The sequence below is a fragment of the Anarrhichthys ocellatus genome, unplaced genomic scaffold, assembly GCF_004355925.1.
Source record: "Anarrhichthys ocellatus isolate YVR2014 unplaced genomic scaffold, GSC_Weel_1.0 scaffold326, whole genome shotgun sequence".
Classification (NCBI taxonomy): Eukaryota; Metazoa; Chordata; class Actinopteri; order Perciformes; family Anarhichadidae; genus Anarrhichthys; species Anarrhichthys ocellatus.
Window position 1 is genome coordinate 1 of NW_022280327.1, and position 15,882 is coordinate 15,882.

The 15,882-nt window shown below is 43.6% G+C and overlaps 1 protein-coding gene across 2 annotated transcripts; it reads right to left on the reverse strand.

The window, feature by feature from the left end:
* Window positions 1-1,039: 1,039 nt before the first annotated feature.
* LOC116401292 (protein MGARP-like) lies at window positions 1,040-14,879 on the reverse strand. 2 transcript variants are annotated; one of them, XM_031879620.1, is made up of 5 exons: window positions 14,664-14,879; window positions 10,300-10,400; window positions 9,982-10,087; window positions 8,433-8,450; window positions 1,040-2,247 (listed from the first exon to the last, which is right to left on the reverse strand). In XM_031879620.1, the coding sequence occupies exons 1-5, from the start codon at window positions 14,737-14,739 to the stop codon at window positions 1,904-1,906; spliced, it is 645 nt and encodes a 214-aa protein (XP_031735480.1). In that variant the 5' UTR covers window positions 14,740-14,879; the 3' UTR covers window positions 1,040-1,903. The 2 variants fall into 2 exon arrangements, with proteins under 2 accessions (XP_031735480.1, XP_031735481.1); XM_031879621.1 differs by lacking the exon at window positions 1,040-2,247 and adding an exon at window positions 5,905-6,393.
* Between the last annotated feature and the right edge of the window lie 1,003 nt (window positions 14,880-15,882).

A 15,882-nucleotide genomic window follows, 5' to 3' on the forward strand; every position in this document is an offset into this window, starting at 1 on the left:
TCTGCTGGTGCAACCTCTACTGTGGCTGGGGCCTCTTCGACAACTGGGTCAACCTCTACTGGTGCAGGGGCCTCTTCTGCTGGTGCAACCTCTACTGGTGCAGGGGCTTCTTCAGCAGGTGCAGCCTCTACTGGTGCAGGGACCTCTTCTGTGGGTGCAGGTTCTACTGTGGCAAGGGCCTCTTCTGCTGGTTTAGTAGCCTCCTCAACTGGTGCCACGGACTCATCGATGTCTTCAACAGCTGATGCCACCTCTTCCTTTACTTCAGTGATCTTTGGTACATCTAGAGCAGAGGCAGCTGCCAGCGGCACTGAAACACAAAATCCAGCCATCCAAACATCACTGATGCTGAAGTTATATATTTTTTCCCACATTAAGGTAACTCAACTTGTGGTGTTTAACCAAATCCAGTGACAGCAAATCTATCTGGTGGATTGCGACAACGTGCAGGTGCAACGTCAACAGCAGTTGCAGGAGAAGAAGGTGCAACAGGAAAGCAGTTTTAGTCGCTAAGGGTGTCGATGTAGTGCCATAAACCAATGAAGATCTTCCATATCAGAATAAGAGTATATGATAAATATCAACACGCACGTACGTATGCAATTTCTTTCCCTTTTCCACAAAACATGCAGCGGTGCTGATACACAGTATCTGTGAAGAGACTGGGAATTTTGAACAATACAAATGGAACATACTTTAGGTCATCGTGCACATATCGAACCATGCAGAAGGTAAGGGTTGTGTGTCTTGACAAATACAGGTCACAGTGCATCTCTCAAAGTAGAGTTGGGTGCAGAAAGCAGTGAGAAGAAAATGCAATGTATATGAAAATGCATTTATTAAGTGTGCATTTCAGTCAAGCTGAAATGCTCACTTAATAAATGAAAAGAGCGAGCTTACGTCTGCAAGTTCCATGTAGACCAACATTCAATATGAGAGACTTTAAAGTGGAATGGATAGCTAGAAAAGATCCTTAAAAGCTCAAATACAAATTAGGATTAAAAGACCAATTCAGACAAATTAAAGACGGCAGTAAACCTTTCCGCTTTGATAAAGGTTTTATTGTGTGTGGCTTGATGAGTTACCCTAAAATGTTCACAGTGCTCATTAGCCAGTTATAAGTCAAATAAAATAATGATCACATATGGGTTAAATCACTCGGTGACTAGTTTCACATTACACTGAAGATAAAAAGAGCACACTGCAGCAGTTACACTTTGTACAGAGCCATCTCCTTTTGCTGTCTGGTATACACAACTGCTCTTTGACACGTGGCGAGGAAGTACAACAATGCAGAGATTTTCAATGAAATACAGTGTTTGGTCAAATCTCGTGAAATAGCATTAGGCCCTTCGTAACAAAAATATACCAATAATATAACAGTATTTGAGGGCTGTTCCTGCCGATTCTGTGTTCACAGTGATCACATTTATTTCACCCATAACTGCATAAGAGTCACAAAGACCTCTTTGCCACTTTGGAAATGTTTCCCTGTGGTGTGCAGCTGTACACCAAGAGGAGCCTGCTGAGTAGAGGGCTCCGTTATAATCTGAACAAATATAGACATCGCACACGGTGATCTACGCTGCACACCAACAGAAATCTTACGAGAAGAAACGCTTCAATTGCACAATGCTGCGCCCGATACCCACTCCAATAAATATGAGAGAAAATAATATACAGCTTTAGGAAATTAATAGAGGATGATGAACAAGAGGTGAACCCAGGCACCCAAGGAGAAGCAACTACCCTCTAGGGGTTCTAGACAGTGAGCTACCAGTGTTACTGTTCTCAGTGGCTCTTAATTGAAAGTGGTTTAGAGATAGTCGAGGTTATGTCTGGTAGTGCGTGTGTGTGTGTGTGTGTGTGTGTGTATGTTTCCCTATAATGACTGTGTGGATCTTCAGGCCTCAGAGGCAGCTGCCTCCTCCTCCACCACCACCTCAGGTGAAGAAGTCGTACCGTTGCTGTCGGGCTCCTCGGCGGGGATGGCGTCTGGCTCTGCGGCAGCCTGGACCGCTTCGGCTATGTGAGCCACTTCTTCCGCAACCGTCTCCACTTCCTGCGCCGCCTCGGCGACCTCCTCCGCCACCTCGGCGACCTCCTCCGCCGCCTCGGCGACGGCCTCGGAAACCGCCTCGGCTACGGTCTTTGCCTCGCCATCAGCGGCCGCCTCCTCTTCGCAGACCTCAGCCTCTCCGCCGGCCTCCTCAGCTGCCACTTCCCCCTCCTCCTCCTCCTCTCCAGCTGGAACACAAGAAGCAGAAGGAGCACATTAGCCAGAGCACCACTACCACGCTCTTCTATCTACTACAGTAAGCAGCCACCCTCCCTCAACAATATCAAATCAGCGGTGCAGCTGCTCTGTGCTTTCTACAGACACAGACGCTGCATGTTAGAAGCTAAATCAGCATTTTAAAAAGCGGCATTATTATTATATTATCAGCAGCTGGGTTTCCATCCAAGGTGTGTTGAACTACACAACGGAGAGGGCGCACTCAAATGTAGTAGAGCTGTCACTCTTTATTCAAAATCCAAACCACCCTTACAACAGTGGGATACAAAGAACACCATCTGACCGGTAACAATCTTACTGTGGAAAAACACCTCCTGTTGCAGTTCATCCATGTCCGTCCAAAGTATCATCTCTTCATTATTTTTATACTTTTAAATGTGAAAGTGTCGTAATTAGCATAGCTAGCACATGAGTTATTGAGTTACGGCCAAAAACGTGTTTTGTGATGTCACGGTGACCTTTGATCACCAAATTCTTATCAAGATGAACCTTGTTGGATGTTTGTGCCAAATTTAAAGACATTTTCACACACAAAAAATATGTTTCTGGGATAACGTGTTCAGGAGATATCGTGTTCCTGAGATCGTGTTCCTGAGATATCGTGTTCATGAGAACGGACCGGACGGACAAACGGTTCAACGACGCAGAGCGAGGGTACGTGACTTTCTTAGGAATGTTTTTGAACAGTTGCGCATTCGTTTCTCATTCATTCAAACTTGATGTTTTTCTTTTGTAGTGACAGCTCTACAATGTAGATGACAAAAAGACGTGTGCTGAATATCTTTGTCAAAGATAACGGGTTGTTCAAATGTCGGGTGCTTTCAGATAGTGAGCGTTGTTCTTTCATGTACACACAACAGCAGATGTGCCCCTCTCCTGAACTCGCACAGCTCTTAGCTGCTGCATTCAAGGTTTATGGGCGGGGGGGGGGTTACACGGGTCTTTTCAGTGCAAACTGTTGTCATCCGGTCATGCCGGGACGCTTTGACTGTCAGGTCTGTGCGCTCGGAGATCAGGATCGGACCAGCCGGGGCCATATGCCAAGGTGGCCTGTGTTGTATCCACATGCTGTCCACACCTCAGTGGTCTCAGTGAGGTGTGGACAGCATGTGGACACAACACAGACAGTTTATTAAATGTAGGTCTCCATCATCATCATCTCCTGTGGACAGCAATGGGAAGAGAGGACAACCAGGCTGGAGCACAGCCTGCTCTCTGAGTCCTGTTAAGTTACTGATGATGAAAATGATTTAAAATAAAAGCTTTTATACAACAGGGAAAAAAGATGAGAATGGCTGCTGACAAAGCTCATTTTCCTCAATACCTCAACTACTACTACTACTACAGGGAGGAAGAGAAGGCAGCAAAGAAAAAAGAAAAAAAAAAAAAAAAAAAAGTACGGGGGACTTTTATTGTGAAGAATTTATAGGAAATGAAATCTACCGATTTTATAGCTGCTCTTTTGATCGCAAAATATATCCGATGGCCATCATTGAGGTTGCGTTAACTGTCAACACACATGTGGGGACACAGCTGAGCTCCGTTGTGGTGCGTCCGATCACAAGAGGTGCATTGCAAAGACAAGTGTAACCTCGTTAGACGAAGTGTATATCAGCTGTGTAAAACATGAGACGGACAGGCCGTTGGATGGAAACCTAGCAGGCTGATCCAGAAGCACTTGTTGTAGACAAGCCACTTCTAAAACACACCACTGCCTCAGTGAATACTTCTCCTGGGAAAAAACAAAGAGGCGGCACATTCACGACACTAAACCGCATGCAAACTCAAAGACAGGGAGGGGCATGACATAGACAGGAGGGGGGGGCAGGGGGAAGGAGAGGAGTGCGGGTCAAGGTGCAGGGTAGAAGGGGGTCAAGTTGAATCTTGGTTCTTACCATCCAATTAACAAACTACGTGCTATCTGGAGCTCCGACAGCGAGCCCAAGTAGGTTGAGCTTCTTTAATCTTTAAACAGAGAGATCCTCCACCATTTCATCCACATTGACCATCAGCAGAAACACACAGTTGTGGGAGACTGGCCCAGGAGTCCACTTTGACTCGATCAACACTTGAGCGGTGACTATTGGGATCGACAATAGCCAGCTGGTCCGTTAGAATTTCATGATATGGGTAAAATGCAGTGGCGGGCCGTCAGGGCCTGCAAGGCCTTCTCTGCTGGCTAAACAGAATCACAAAGCTATATCTATTTTATAATTTAATATTTTTTCTTAAATACACTACATTTATTATAATTTACAAAAATATTTTTCCCATTATCTTATTTTCTCATTGCACAGCTACTGTCTTCCTCAGTTGCTCTGCTTCCAGTGCAGCTTGTTTTAAGTAGAGCTTTTATCCAATCAGATCGCACCTCTGTGTCTCTAGGTAAGAACAGAGGCAGAGGCCTGCACACTCTCACCTGCAGCCAGTGCAGATTAAAGTAAATGGGGACGATATTGTTGATTGTCATAGTGTTCAACCAATCAGATCTTTAGTTTGACATGTTGGGCGTATTGTTTGACTATCAGAGCCTGTGCTCCGGTCTATAATGACATCAGCATTACAAGCCGCTCAGTGTCCGTGTGTAGCTGTGTTAGCTCTGTTGCAGAGCAGTACGTTCAACATTCAATTTGTGAAAGTAAAATCCTATGATAATCTTGTTGGGTCGCTGCTTGTCATTAAGGAATGACAGTGGATCCCACAGCCAGACCAGCTGAGAACATTATATTTTCCTGAATTTAGGCTTTTGCATTTTCTAAATGCCCTGACATTATTCAAACGACTCCTACCGAACAGTTTAATGCGAAGACGTACATAGTTACAGCATTAAAAATGAATAATAGCTGTGGTGCCGTAATGTGGTTATACGGTGGTATTTCACGCTGCAGGACAGCAGTGAAGGCCCAGGTATAAATTGCACGGCCTGCCACTGGTAAAATGCTCAAGACATGAGCATACAACATGGAGGAGCTGCTAGTTCTGCATTTATCCCCACTGTCTCTTTTAAAAGTGCAGGCATCTCCTGCTAAATGTAACAATACCAACTATAGGTCAATGTTATGGCCATCAGTGAGCATCATTTCAGTGTTAATGTTTAGAAAAATACAATAACAACTGTATTTTCTCTACCTGGTGCAAGCCTGGAGGGGATCATGCATTAACATTTATTTTTTAGAATATATATAATATATTTTGGGGACATTTATGGCTGTATGGTTGCAGTGTTTTATAGGATCGTCGACTGCTGTTAACCGGCCGTGAGGTGCTGCAAGTCATCGACAGCTGCTTCAGTTTGGAGTTTTCTTTACGCTTGGAATTCAGAATTGTTCCGATCCACATTTGCACGCAAGGTAAGACAATGGCGGTTTGTATTAATTCAATTTAGACTTTACAGTGGTGGACATCCAGACACACCTCTATACTGAGTCTACACTTCTAGTATTCTTCCTCCTTTTAGAAAACTATGGAAAGATGAACCCCGTAGCTAGAAAAGCTCAATCCGGGATCATGATCAAAGGAAGCGACTTGCAACCATTTAATCCACTCGAATGTTTTGTAATGCTACGTTCATACTGAAAACACGACTGCTATAAAAAGGTTTCCCCAAGTCTCAATGCATAACGATTTATTTGAATGATTTTTGAAGTGGCCCTTTGCGGCTGCAAATACAGTGGATGAATAATCGCTCACCACAGATACATCTACAGCACATGTTCATCAAATGTCCCGCATAAACAAATCCTCTCCTTAAAACCCACAGTGGTGTTGAGCAGTGATGAAGTCCATTGACTAAAGAAAAATCCATTCGAATGTTTCAGACTCTTCTGTCGAGTCCATTTATCCTCTTCACAGTGTTGCACATTAACATTTATCAGCAAGAGGGGTAAACAAAAAAATAATGGACGGTGCACGGAATCAATATCCTTCACAGACTTGTCCCGAGGTTTTAGGCTGAGTGGAGCACTCTCTTTCTTATCAGTACAGGAGGGGGAGGGAGGGAGGAGAGAGGGATTTTTGTTTCCCTTTTCAGATCCAAAGAATCCAGTTCTAGGACGGATCTCCATGCGGCCACAGAGGACCTTAGCTTTACCATTACACTGAAAAGAGCAAAGACACAAAGCATTAGAGAAATGGGAGGAAGGACTCTTGCTCTCTCAAAAGAGCCCAGTTCAATTTACACAAGGTCATCGTCAAACTACAAATCAACCACAGAAGCGGTGTGTAGGTAGCAAAAGACAATAAATAAATGGGTATGAGCTGCTACCAAGATGCACTGGTGAGGTTGATGGCGAGCGCTCTAGTGAGAACAAGCTTTAGTCATCAGCAAACTATGACAAATCTCAGCAGTTTGTCTCACTTGGAGCAGAGATATCGATTGTTTTTATCTAAAGCCTCTTGGAAACACAGAGAAGTATGAGGGAGACAAGGAAGAGAGAGAAACGAGGGATCGAGTGGTACCAAAGGAAGAGACAGATGGAGACTAATGCCCAATCCCAAGGTCCCCCCTAAGGCCCGAAACCCAAAACCCTCAGGGACTTAACTGACATCTCCTGGTAGATGAAATGGTGTGAATATGAATGGAACAACTTTGCTGCAACATTTCAAGTTACCATGACAATATGATGTGGGTATTCATTTTACATTTCTTACTCCCTGATTTGAACGTCTTCCAGGCACTTTCCTCACAAGATGAGGTCATTTCAAATAATCTATTCACTCATTTTTGTAAAAACAGCTTTAATGACAAAATCTTCAATCCTTAATGTTTCTGAGTAAATGCAATATGACAGGCTGAACACCCATGTGGCGTCCTCTTTGTTTAACACTGGTAACCCCGTGTTTAACGTCATATTGCTATGAATTGTGGGTAATTCCCTTGAGCAAAGTCGACAGAAATGTGGAGTGACGGAAAGTGTTCCTAATGTCTGAAAGAGTCCTAAAACACTGGATGATTTGACAGTGGAACAGAACTAAACCCTGGAGGACCTTAAAGCCTGTGAGACTGGAGATTGGGCCTAAGCCTTTTGGCCAGTAGGATAAAAATTCAGGAGAGTTGAGACTGGGGTCACATGGGAGGACGGATTTGTCAAAATTGGATTGGCCGAGTATAGCCAAGCTCTATGCAGAATAGGATTATGTTAAAAATGAGTTGCAAATATGGGCACCGACAAAGCTTAGCTCCTCAGGATACTCTGACACTAAATGATTGCTGTAAATGTATTTATGTTCCTCAGTTCAAACCCCTCCCCATTTTAAAAACCTGTTCTGCTAACCTCTTTGTTCTATCCTTTTCTTATATTGTGCAAATTGAGTTCATCGGTAGAATCCATTATTTAACCTATATTGACTGATATCTTTATTTTCATGTCATGAACGTGCCCAACCCTCAAATTACAGCTGCAGTGGACACATTCCATTAAGTTTCATTCAATTACAAAATAACAGCTTACTTCACCGCTCGGTCTTAAACTATTCTGCCTTCTATCCCAGACCTGGCGAATAACATCTGCTACAAGAAAAGGCTGCTTTCCTGAAGTGCAAGCTCAAGGTTTCCATAGACATCCAGCCAAAAGAAATCTACATGAATGGAAGTCATTTTACTAAAGAGTACATCCCTCATGTCCCCGTAGACAGGACAGTAAAACAAAAAGTGCTCCTCATTCTCAGTTTCACCTATAGCTCACCAACAAACTTCTATTTTGTGTGATCGTCTAGAGCCAAATATTAACCAAATGTGTGTCACTTCACTGATGAAAGACAAATAAGTCAGCCATGAATATCAGCTTTAGCTCTTTAGTCTGCAGCTCGGTCGGCATTGACGGCAATGGAATGACTACCGTCACAATCGTCTCCGTTTTAGGTGTGGCCATTTTAATGTGTACGTCACTTGACTAATTACCTTCCCGCCGTTGGCGGGCTGATCTTGGAACCATGAGTGTTAAAACAAATACACAGTGATTAGTGCCATCATGAACTTTCATTGCAACCAATGTTGGAGTCAGGATAGTAAAAGTAGCCCATAGACGCCCAATCCAGCCCATAACCGAACTCAACACAGCATTTTAGTGAGCATTCAGAAAGTGTTCAGGCAGTGTTAATGAATGGAATGCTGAAGGTCTGTGACGACGCGACTTACCCTCTTCTTCGTCCCGGCCTGCAAGCAAACAGAAACACCATTCATGTCATAGAATCAAGCCACAGTGACAGTAGCTGAGCAGTGAGGACACGCAGAGGTTCAGCAAAGGTCGTTAACTTTTCTCTTTCCGTTACAGTCGGACGGTCAGTTTACATTCTGTTACAGCTTAAGAACAATGACTTTTGATATGCATTTCAATCAATTAGTTTCTGTACAAACACGCTAGTTATGCCATTTGTTGTCTTAGGTATGCTTTTTGAAATGGATATTCAATTTCCAACATTATTGTTATTTATCACACAGGATTTGTCCTTTGGGGAGCAACGAATGCATTAACTTAACTTCGTAAAAATGGAATATTTGGTTTGAAGGTGGACAAAAGACTCCTCAAAAGTAAAAAATGCAGTTCTACAACCCCTAAAACTGTAGTTCTGTGGAACCAACTACATTTGTCAATGCTTGGAGGTGATCCTTTCTGACCGTATGTGATGGATAGACTTAGCATAAGCAAAGTCTTTTACACAGTGGATTTATCTTCTACGCATTAGTGTCTGTGCAGTGATTGTGCTGCTGCTGATGGGATTTGGGAGCACACTGTCATTTGGTACATTTGATCCATTCATACTTGTCAAATGGATCAAGTGAACTTATCTCCTCCACATTAGGATGGATGAGATAAGTGGGCACGGGCAGTTAAGATTCTGCTAGCCAGAACCAATAGAAAGCAGACTATCAGGGATCACAAACACTGATATGATACTCAAACTAAATACACACAGTCGTGTGTACTGGACCAGAGGATGTTTGTATTGAGAGGAAATGAGTCTCTGCTGTGTTTCCTTACTGCACTCTGCTGTGCTACAACGCTAACCATTAGAGCCGCCCACTTTTAAAACTACGGGTGACGGCACAGAGACCATGTCCATATTTTACGGTCTACAGTGTCGAGGCAACCTCGATCTTAAAGCGTGCAACTTTCAGTCGACGGCGTTGAAACAATCGTCCGGCTGGACTAGTTCCAGTAACCACTTGATGATTGACATCAAACCATCTCACTGGCAATGCACTGGAGGAGGATGTGGAGATCCAAAAGGGATCTGAAAATCTCCCATCTTCTCCAATACCAGAAAGTACGCAGAGTGAAAACTCTCCGTCTGGCCTGAACACTAATTCTGTGAGCGACTTGATGACAGAACAAAATGAAAGTATAAAACAACATCATGTTGTCATTGTTTGAGTATGTGAATAAACTGGCACAAACTCAATGTGCCTAATTAAAAAGATGATAAGGAATTAAAGCTTTGGAGCTTTAAATCAATATAATTTGCCAACCTGAAAAAAGTTTGAAAATAAAACCAGCTGTCGGGAGGTGAAACCCTAATATGGCTTGTACTTGCACGATAAGCATACGTGAGCAACGTTTTATCAAGAATCATTATTAGTGTGACACATTACAGTTAGCGAGCTAGTGGAGGGGATCTGGTCTTGAATCAACACTAGTGTAGTCTGGTAGAGTGGTGGAAAAGAGTGGCAGGTGAGGAATACTTACTCTTAGGGGGCCATGGCTTAGGTACCCACTCGACCTTGGGTCTGGCATTGAGTTCTGCAATGCGGTCGTCGAACCTGGCGCCGTCTGTGCTCACAGTGCTGTATGCCTGTGGGAGGAGGAAAGGAGTTCCAGTTCGTAAAATGAAAGGATTTAAAACTACAGGTACTTTGCAAATTGTGTCATTCTACAAGATTGGCTCATTTGTTGCACTTGAGTGCTTAAACCTTTTGTTGAGGATACAATGCCAATGGTTTTAAGTGCAGGTTAGTATCGTGGTAGTATCATGATGATCAAATGATGAAAAACAATACAACTTACGTATGACACAGCGCCAACAAAGGCTCCACCACACAGCAGGGTGTAGAGTATGTTCTCTCCAGACCCACCAGGAACGGATGACATCGGTCGCCGTTGCACAACTGGAAAGGATTAAAAGGTCACATGTTAAGCGCTGAATGAACCGCATGACAGGAGCCAATCAATGCCACTTTCATTAATTAACATTGAATGGAAATGTTGGTTGAAGCTCGACAAGGAATAATTCAACAACGACTGTAATGTTGGCAGAGGCAACAGCAAGCGCTATGTTACGTCGTGCAAACAAACCACGTAACCGGTGGGATCCAAACGGAGGCTCCCTGCTAGCGAGGGCATGAATATGTGTTTATCTAGACCGAATATTCAAACGTCTGTTTGGGCCAACAGCCCCAGGTTAGGCAAATTGGTCCGCCGACATATGAGAAGCAACATGACAGGGGACAAGGGATGGTAAATGTCGAGTGTCCCCAGAACTTTATTTCAACTTGGGCCTCTGCAGGTCGCAGGTAGAAAGGTTCCTACTAGTCCCGGGGGAAGGTTCCTGCAGTCCAAAAAGGGGGCTTTAGAGAAGGTTCAAACAGGAAGTGATTCACTGAAAGGAATAGAGTGACAGAACTAGTACTGGACCACTGTCGATCCGTATTGATCCCCCCCCTCAAGGTTCGGCACGCACGTGAACCACGGATTACACAGTTTAACGTGAACCATCGCAGGGTGAAATATAGATTTACTGAAGATCGTTATCCATCAACATTCAGTAAAACATGTGATCAGGTCATCATTTATGCTTTCTGTTTGCCGATCTCTGATAATGTTACATTGTAACCAACCAATCAGTGTTTAAACTGGTGAGAAAACTTGAATAAATCGGTTTCACAACATATATAAATAGATATTAGAGATGAATTATGACCTGTTTATAATACCTCTAACAGCTTATAATACATAATTAGGACTACTATTGACAACATTTGTTTTAATCCATTAAAGTAGAATAATTAATTAACTTCCTTATTATTTGAATTGAGTGTTTTTATGAAGAAAAAATAGTATCGGCGGCAAAAGAACGTGATCAGGGATCTCTAGAAGTTCTATTTTCTTTTGTGCTGATCCGATCGGTTACCGGATCCATGACTCTGATCCGTACCGTGAGTTGTATGATACTTTGCACCACTAGACAGAACACAGAGGATGATAAACCTCGCCTTCACTGTTCACATCGGCTGCTTTGCCTCCATGTGTCCTAACTGTTGATGACACTTGACCCATGGCAGCTTTTCAAAAGATCCCACAGGTCTGGATAACAACAATGTGCTGCACAAGCCCGAAGCTTCAGCTCTCAGTGTAGAAGGAGATATGGTGAGAAAGCACCCAGAGGCTCACGATGCCTCACGCTCTGATTGGATTCAGCAGAGTAGATCAAGTTTACCAAAAAATAGGCTCGTCAGGGCTTGTTTGATACCTGCAAGGTGATGCATACACCCTCGGGTACGCAGTTCGGTTTGAGCCTGTCACACAATCCATTTTAATATTTAACAATACTATTTATAAAAAAATTTGACTGGAGTCCACAACTTTTACCAATACTCCTCACATCACATCACTTAAACAAAGTCAGTTTTTAACATTTCATTATAAAAACTGTGTAAATCAATGAACTCTGCACCTAAACAGCACCCAAATGAATTCCTTTCATAAAATAGATCCAGGTAACAGGACACACGAGTGCCTTGCAGTTGTTTCAACTGACTCCAAACATAGTCAGAGTTGATTGATAATGTTTTTCCTCATGTTGAGTGTTTAATGTGAAGATGTCGGCCATATTATCTGCTGTTTACATTCCTTATGATGCTAATTCAAGAGTTGCGCTCCAGGACTGCACTACTGTTTTAGTTTTGTTCGTCACGTGTTTGTTGTGTTGCAGCTGAATTTCGTTGTGCTTCCCTGTGTTGCATAATGCCAATGAATGATCCTTGAACAGATAGCAGAAGTGGCAATTTTGGTCTGAACATTTTGGGTGGGGCCACACAATATTCACACGAGAAAATGTGATGATGCAATCCAAACATACGCTGTACGTGAGTGAGAGTGGAGACACTGCCATGACCAATGTATCACCAACAGCAGTGGCGACCGAATTTCAGCCGAATAACACCGTCTAAAAATCACACGATGAAGATCCGACTACATATCTTACCATACCAACACATATGACCACCAAAGGTCAACATCCAACAGCCTGCCTGCTCATGGCCAGCAACCAAAGGTGCATTTGTCATCTGTTGAGCAACCTCATCCTTTTAAACATTGTACATGCAATCCAAAAGTTTGTTTTTGAATAATGGCTGAAGTGCCCGAAAATAGGGTTTTTAATACGCATTTAAATATGCATTTGAAAAGGCCAGAGTTCACCGAGCCGGCAGACTCGTCATGTCCACGCAAGGCAATGTCGCACTTTCCACAAAGCTTTATACAAGTTAGAATTCTGCCAAGAGCAGACCCGTTTATTCAGTCTGACGGTTGTCTGTAGGCACCGTCAAGCTGAGAGGCAACGTTCCAATTTTTGCTCACGGTGTAAAGTGGTAAATCGTACCATAGTTAAATAATCCACACGAGTCATCACGACTATTGTAACGTTAATGTAAGTACAATATCACGTGTACACCCTTGCACCCCTTAAAATCAACCAATGGGATGCTTTTAGGGACCCTGGCTATCAGGCCCCACTCATGATCAGTGCAGTAGGGCCGGGTCTGCCCGACCAAGCAGCATCAGGCACAAAGACACACAAGTTACACACACAACAAAGCAATGTGTTTCTAGAGAAGAGATTTCATTCAGAACATGACAAATTGCAAACATTTTATGAAGTAGACAAAGCTTTGCCATTATTGCATCTGAAATGGAGAAAAGCCTATAACTTCTTGTACAACAGTGCCCTCTGGTGGGGGCCGTGCCCCACAGACCCTTAGTGCAAAAACACAGATGGATAGCGGTTGTTCGCTGCTGTATTAATGCTCCGAATAGCGATTAAAGAATATTTAATGTACTCTATGAGGCGGACACTGTCATCAATAACCCTAGATTACATGAAAGGAATCAATGTCATTAACTAGTTGTAGTAGATAGTTTGGCTGTATGGAAGTGGGTTTGTGTGTAGTACTTATCCATAGCCAGTGTACGGGGACTTGTCATGTCCAGTGTTGAGGGGGTTAAACTCTTCCTGTTCTCAGAAACTAATCCGGAGTCCAAGGCTCTGACAGGACACCCTGTTATTTTTACCGGCTAAAGTCTAAGCAAGGTTGGAGTTGGGGGGCTGGTGGAGGGGGATGCAGGTCAAGATGTCAGGAGGATTAGACCATGATACCATCCTCTTGTTAAGTGGTAAAGTGTCTTGCTTAAGGACACATCAACATGAACTAGCGGGTATCGAACTACCGATCCTCTGACTGAAGGACACCCCCTTCAGCTGGTGTTCTATCATTAGGCCGACATCTTCACTCACTCTACCTTAAGTAGTTTCCAATGTTTCCACGTGTCACCTGTGGTTATGTAAGGTCATTATCAGCGATGGAGAGAGAAGCTGCTGACACTGACGTCAGAGAGTTTACGTCAGCCGCACTCTTTACATTAGACTGCAGTCACACGAGCGCATCACGTGACAGACAGCGGCCACCATGTTTCCACGCCACCCGCAGCCCGTGAAGGTCACACACGAATATATACATGCCTCACGGTCGCTTTTCAAACGGCATGAACTTCCCAGAGGAGAGAGAGAGAGAGAGGGCGCGTGCCCGCGTTTATTCGGACACGTGTGCACGGTGAGGCCAGTTTTACACCGGTACCGTATAACGCGTCACATGTCATTTAATAAAAAAGGGCCAACTGACACAAGCCGAGAAGTGACATGAAGGGCGCTGCGGGTTTTACCTGCAGTCTGCTGCTCTGTTTAACACTCTGTGGATAGAAGGGAGGTAACTGTCATTCGGAAATACTCCAACCGGGGCTCACAGTATACCCGTATTTCTTGAGACGCACACTTTAAATAAGAAAAATGAAAGTACACCACAAACGTGTTACAGCCCAGCTTCAGCCCCCCCACCTATTAAAAAAAAAGCTCGAGTTGACCTTCACATCCTATGGGCAGCCATTGCCATTCTCCAGTTTGGTGGGGGAATGCAGCTATGCAGAAACATTCGCACGAGGACAACGTGTACTATTCCACACACTTCAGTCAGGAGGCGACGGATGATGCGAGAAAACGTCACATTTAAAAGCGCAAGTCTTGCGTTAAAGACAACGGTTAATAATACGAGAAATTCAGATTTTGTGTTTTGCCAATAGTCCCAGTGATGAACACTCACCATCCCGGGGCAACCTGTAGGCTGCTCTCCGCGCCAGAGGCCCACACCTCTGCCAAGCCGCTCTGCAGGAAAACATCGCTGCTCTCCGGGATACGGTGCGGGGGGATGAATGTAGCCGTTTCAGCAAGTGCTGGATGAATGAATGGCTGGTCTGGTCAAAAAACGTGTGCGAGGAGGAGGCGGAGGGCACACTTGCTTTCTGTTGCGCAATGTGGTTGTGCGGCGCTGTTGTATGAAGGGTGCTTAATGCCACAGAAAGAGGAAGGTGAGGAGTATGAGGAGTCATTCGGACCCCTGGAAGAGGACGTTCAACATATGAAAGTGGCTAAAAAGACGACGGACCCTCAATGATGTTACATTGTAAACAACCAATCCGTGTTTAAATTGACAGGAGAACTAGCAACGTTAGCAGCACCGCTAATGGCTAACGAACAAAGGTTCCGATCAGTTACATTATGATGCGTTCAAGCTTTGTTCAGTGAAAATTAGTATTGGCCAAAGGAAAATTATAACTTTATTAACATGTGTTCACATGTAACCTCGTAAAATGTAGTGCTGGTGAGAAACTTGAATACACATAGACGTTCGAAGATGTTTTCACAATAACATCGATAGATATTAGAGATGAATTATGAGCTGTTTACACTAGCTCTAAGCAGCTTATAATACATCATTAAAACTACTAATGACAAGATTTGTTTTTGTCAATAAAAGACCATTGTGTGTTTTCATAAAGAAAAAAAACAATCAAACAACAGAGGGATCTGTATCTGCCAATCTATGATCAATAATGATTGGCATTTAGTATCGGCAGCAAAAAAACAGGATCAGGCATATCTAAAAGTTATATTTGCTCCCTTGTTTCTTTTGTGCGGATCTGATCTCTGATCTGATCCGTGACTCTGATCTGTGATACGATCCGAACCATGAGTTTTATGATCCGTTGCACCACCAGAAATAAAGACAAGAAGACAATCTGACATAGATCAGTATGAAGGTGTACATTTCATGGAATTCGTCATCAATCCTCTTCAAAGCAGCATGTGGGGGTTACCATGTCCAAATAACTTTCTCTCACGACTACCACTGATCCTCTACACCACACGCACACCACATGCTCAAAACCTGTCTAAGATATATAAGATGATACTGGGAAATACCATAACAAAGTGTAGAAAGTTATACTCGTGCTATATCCACCTCTACAACTGCACTTCTC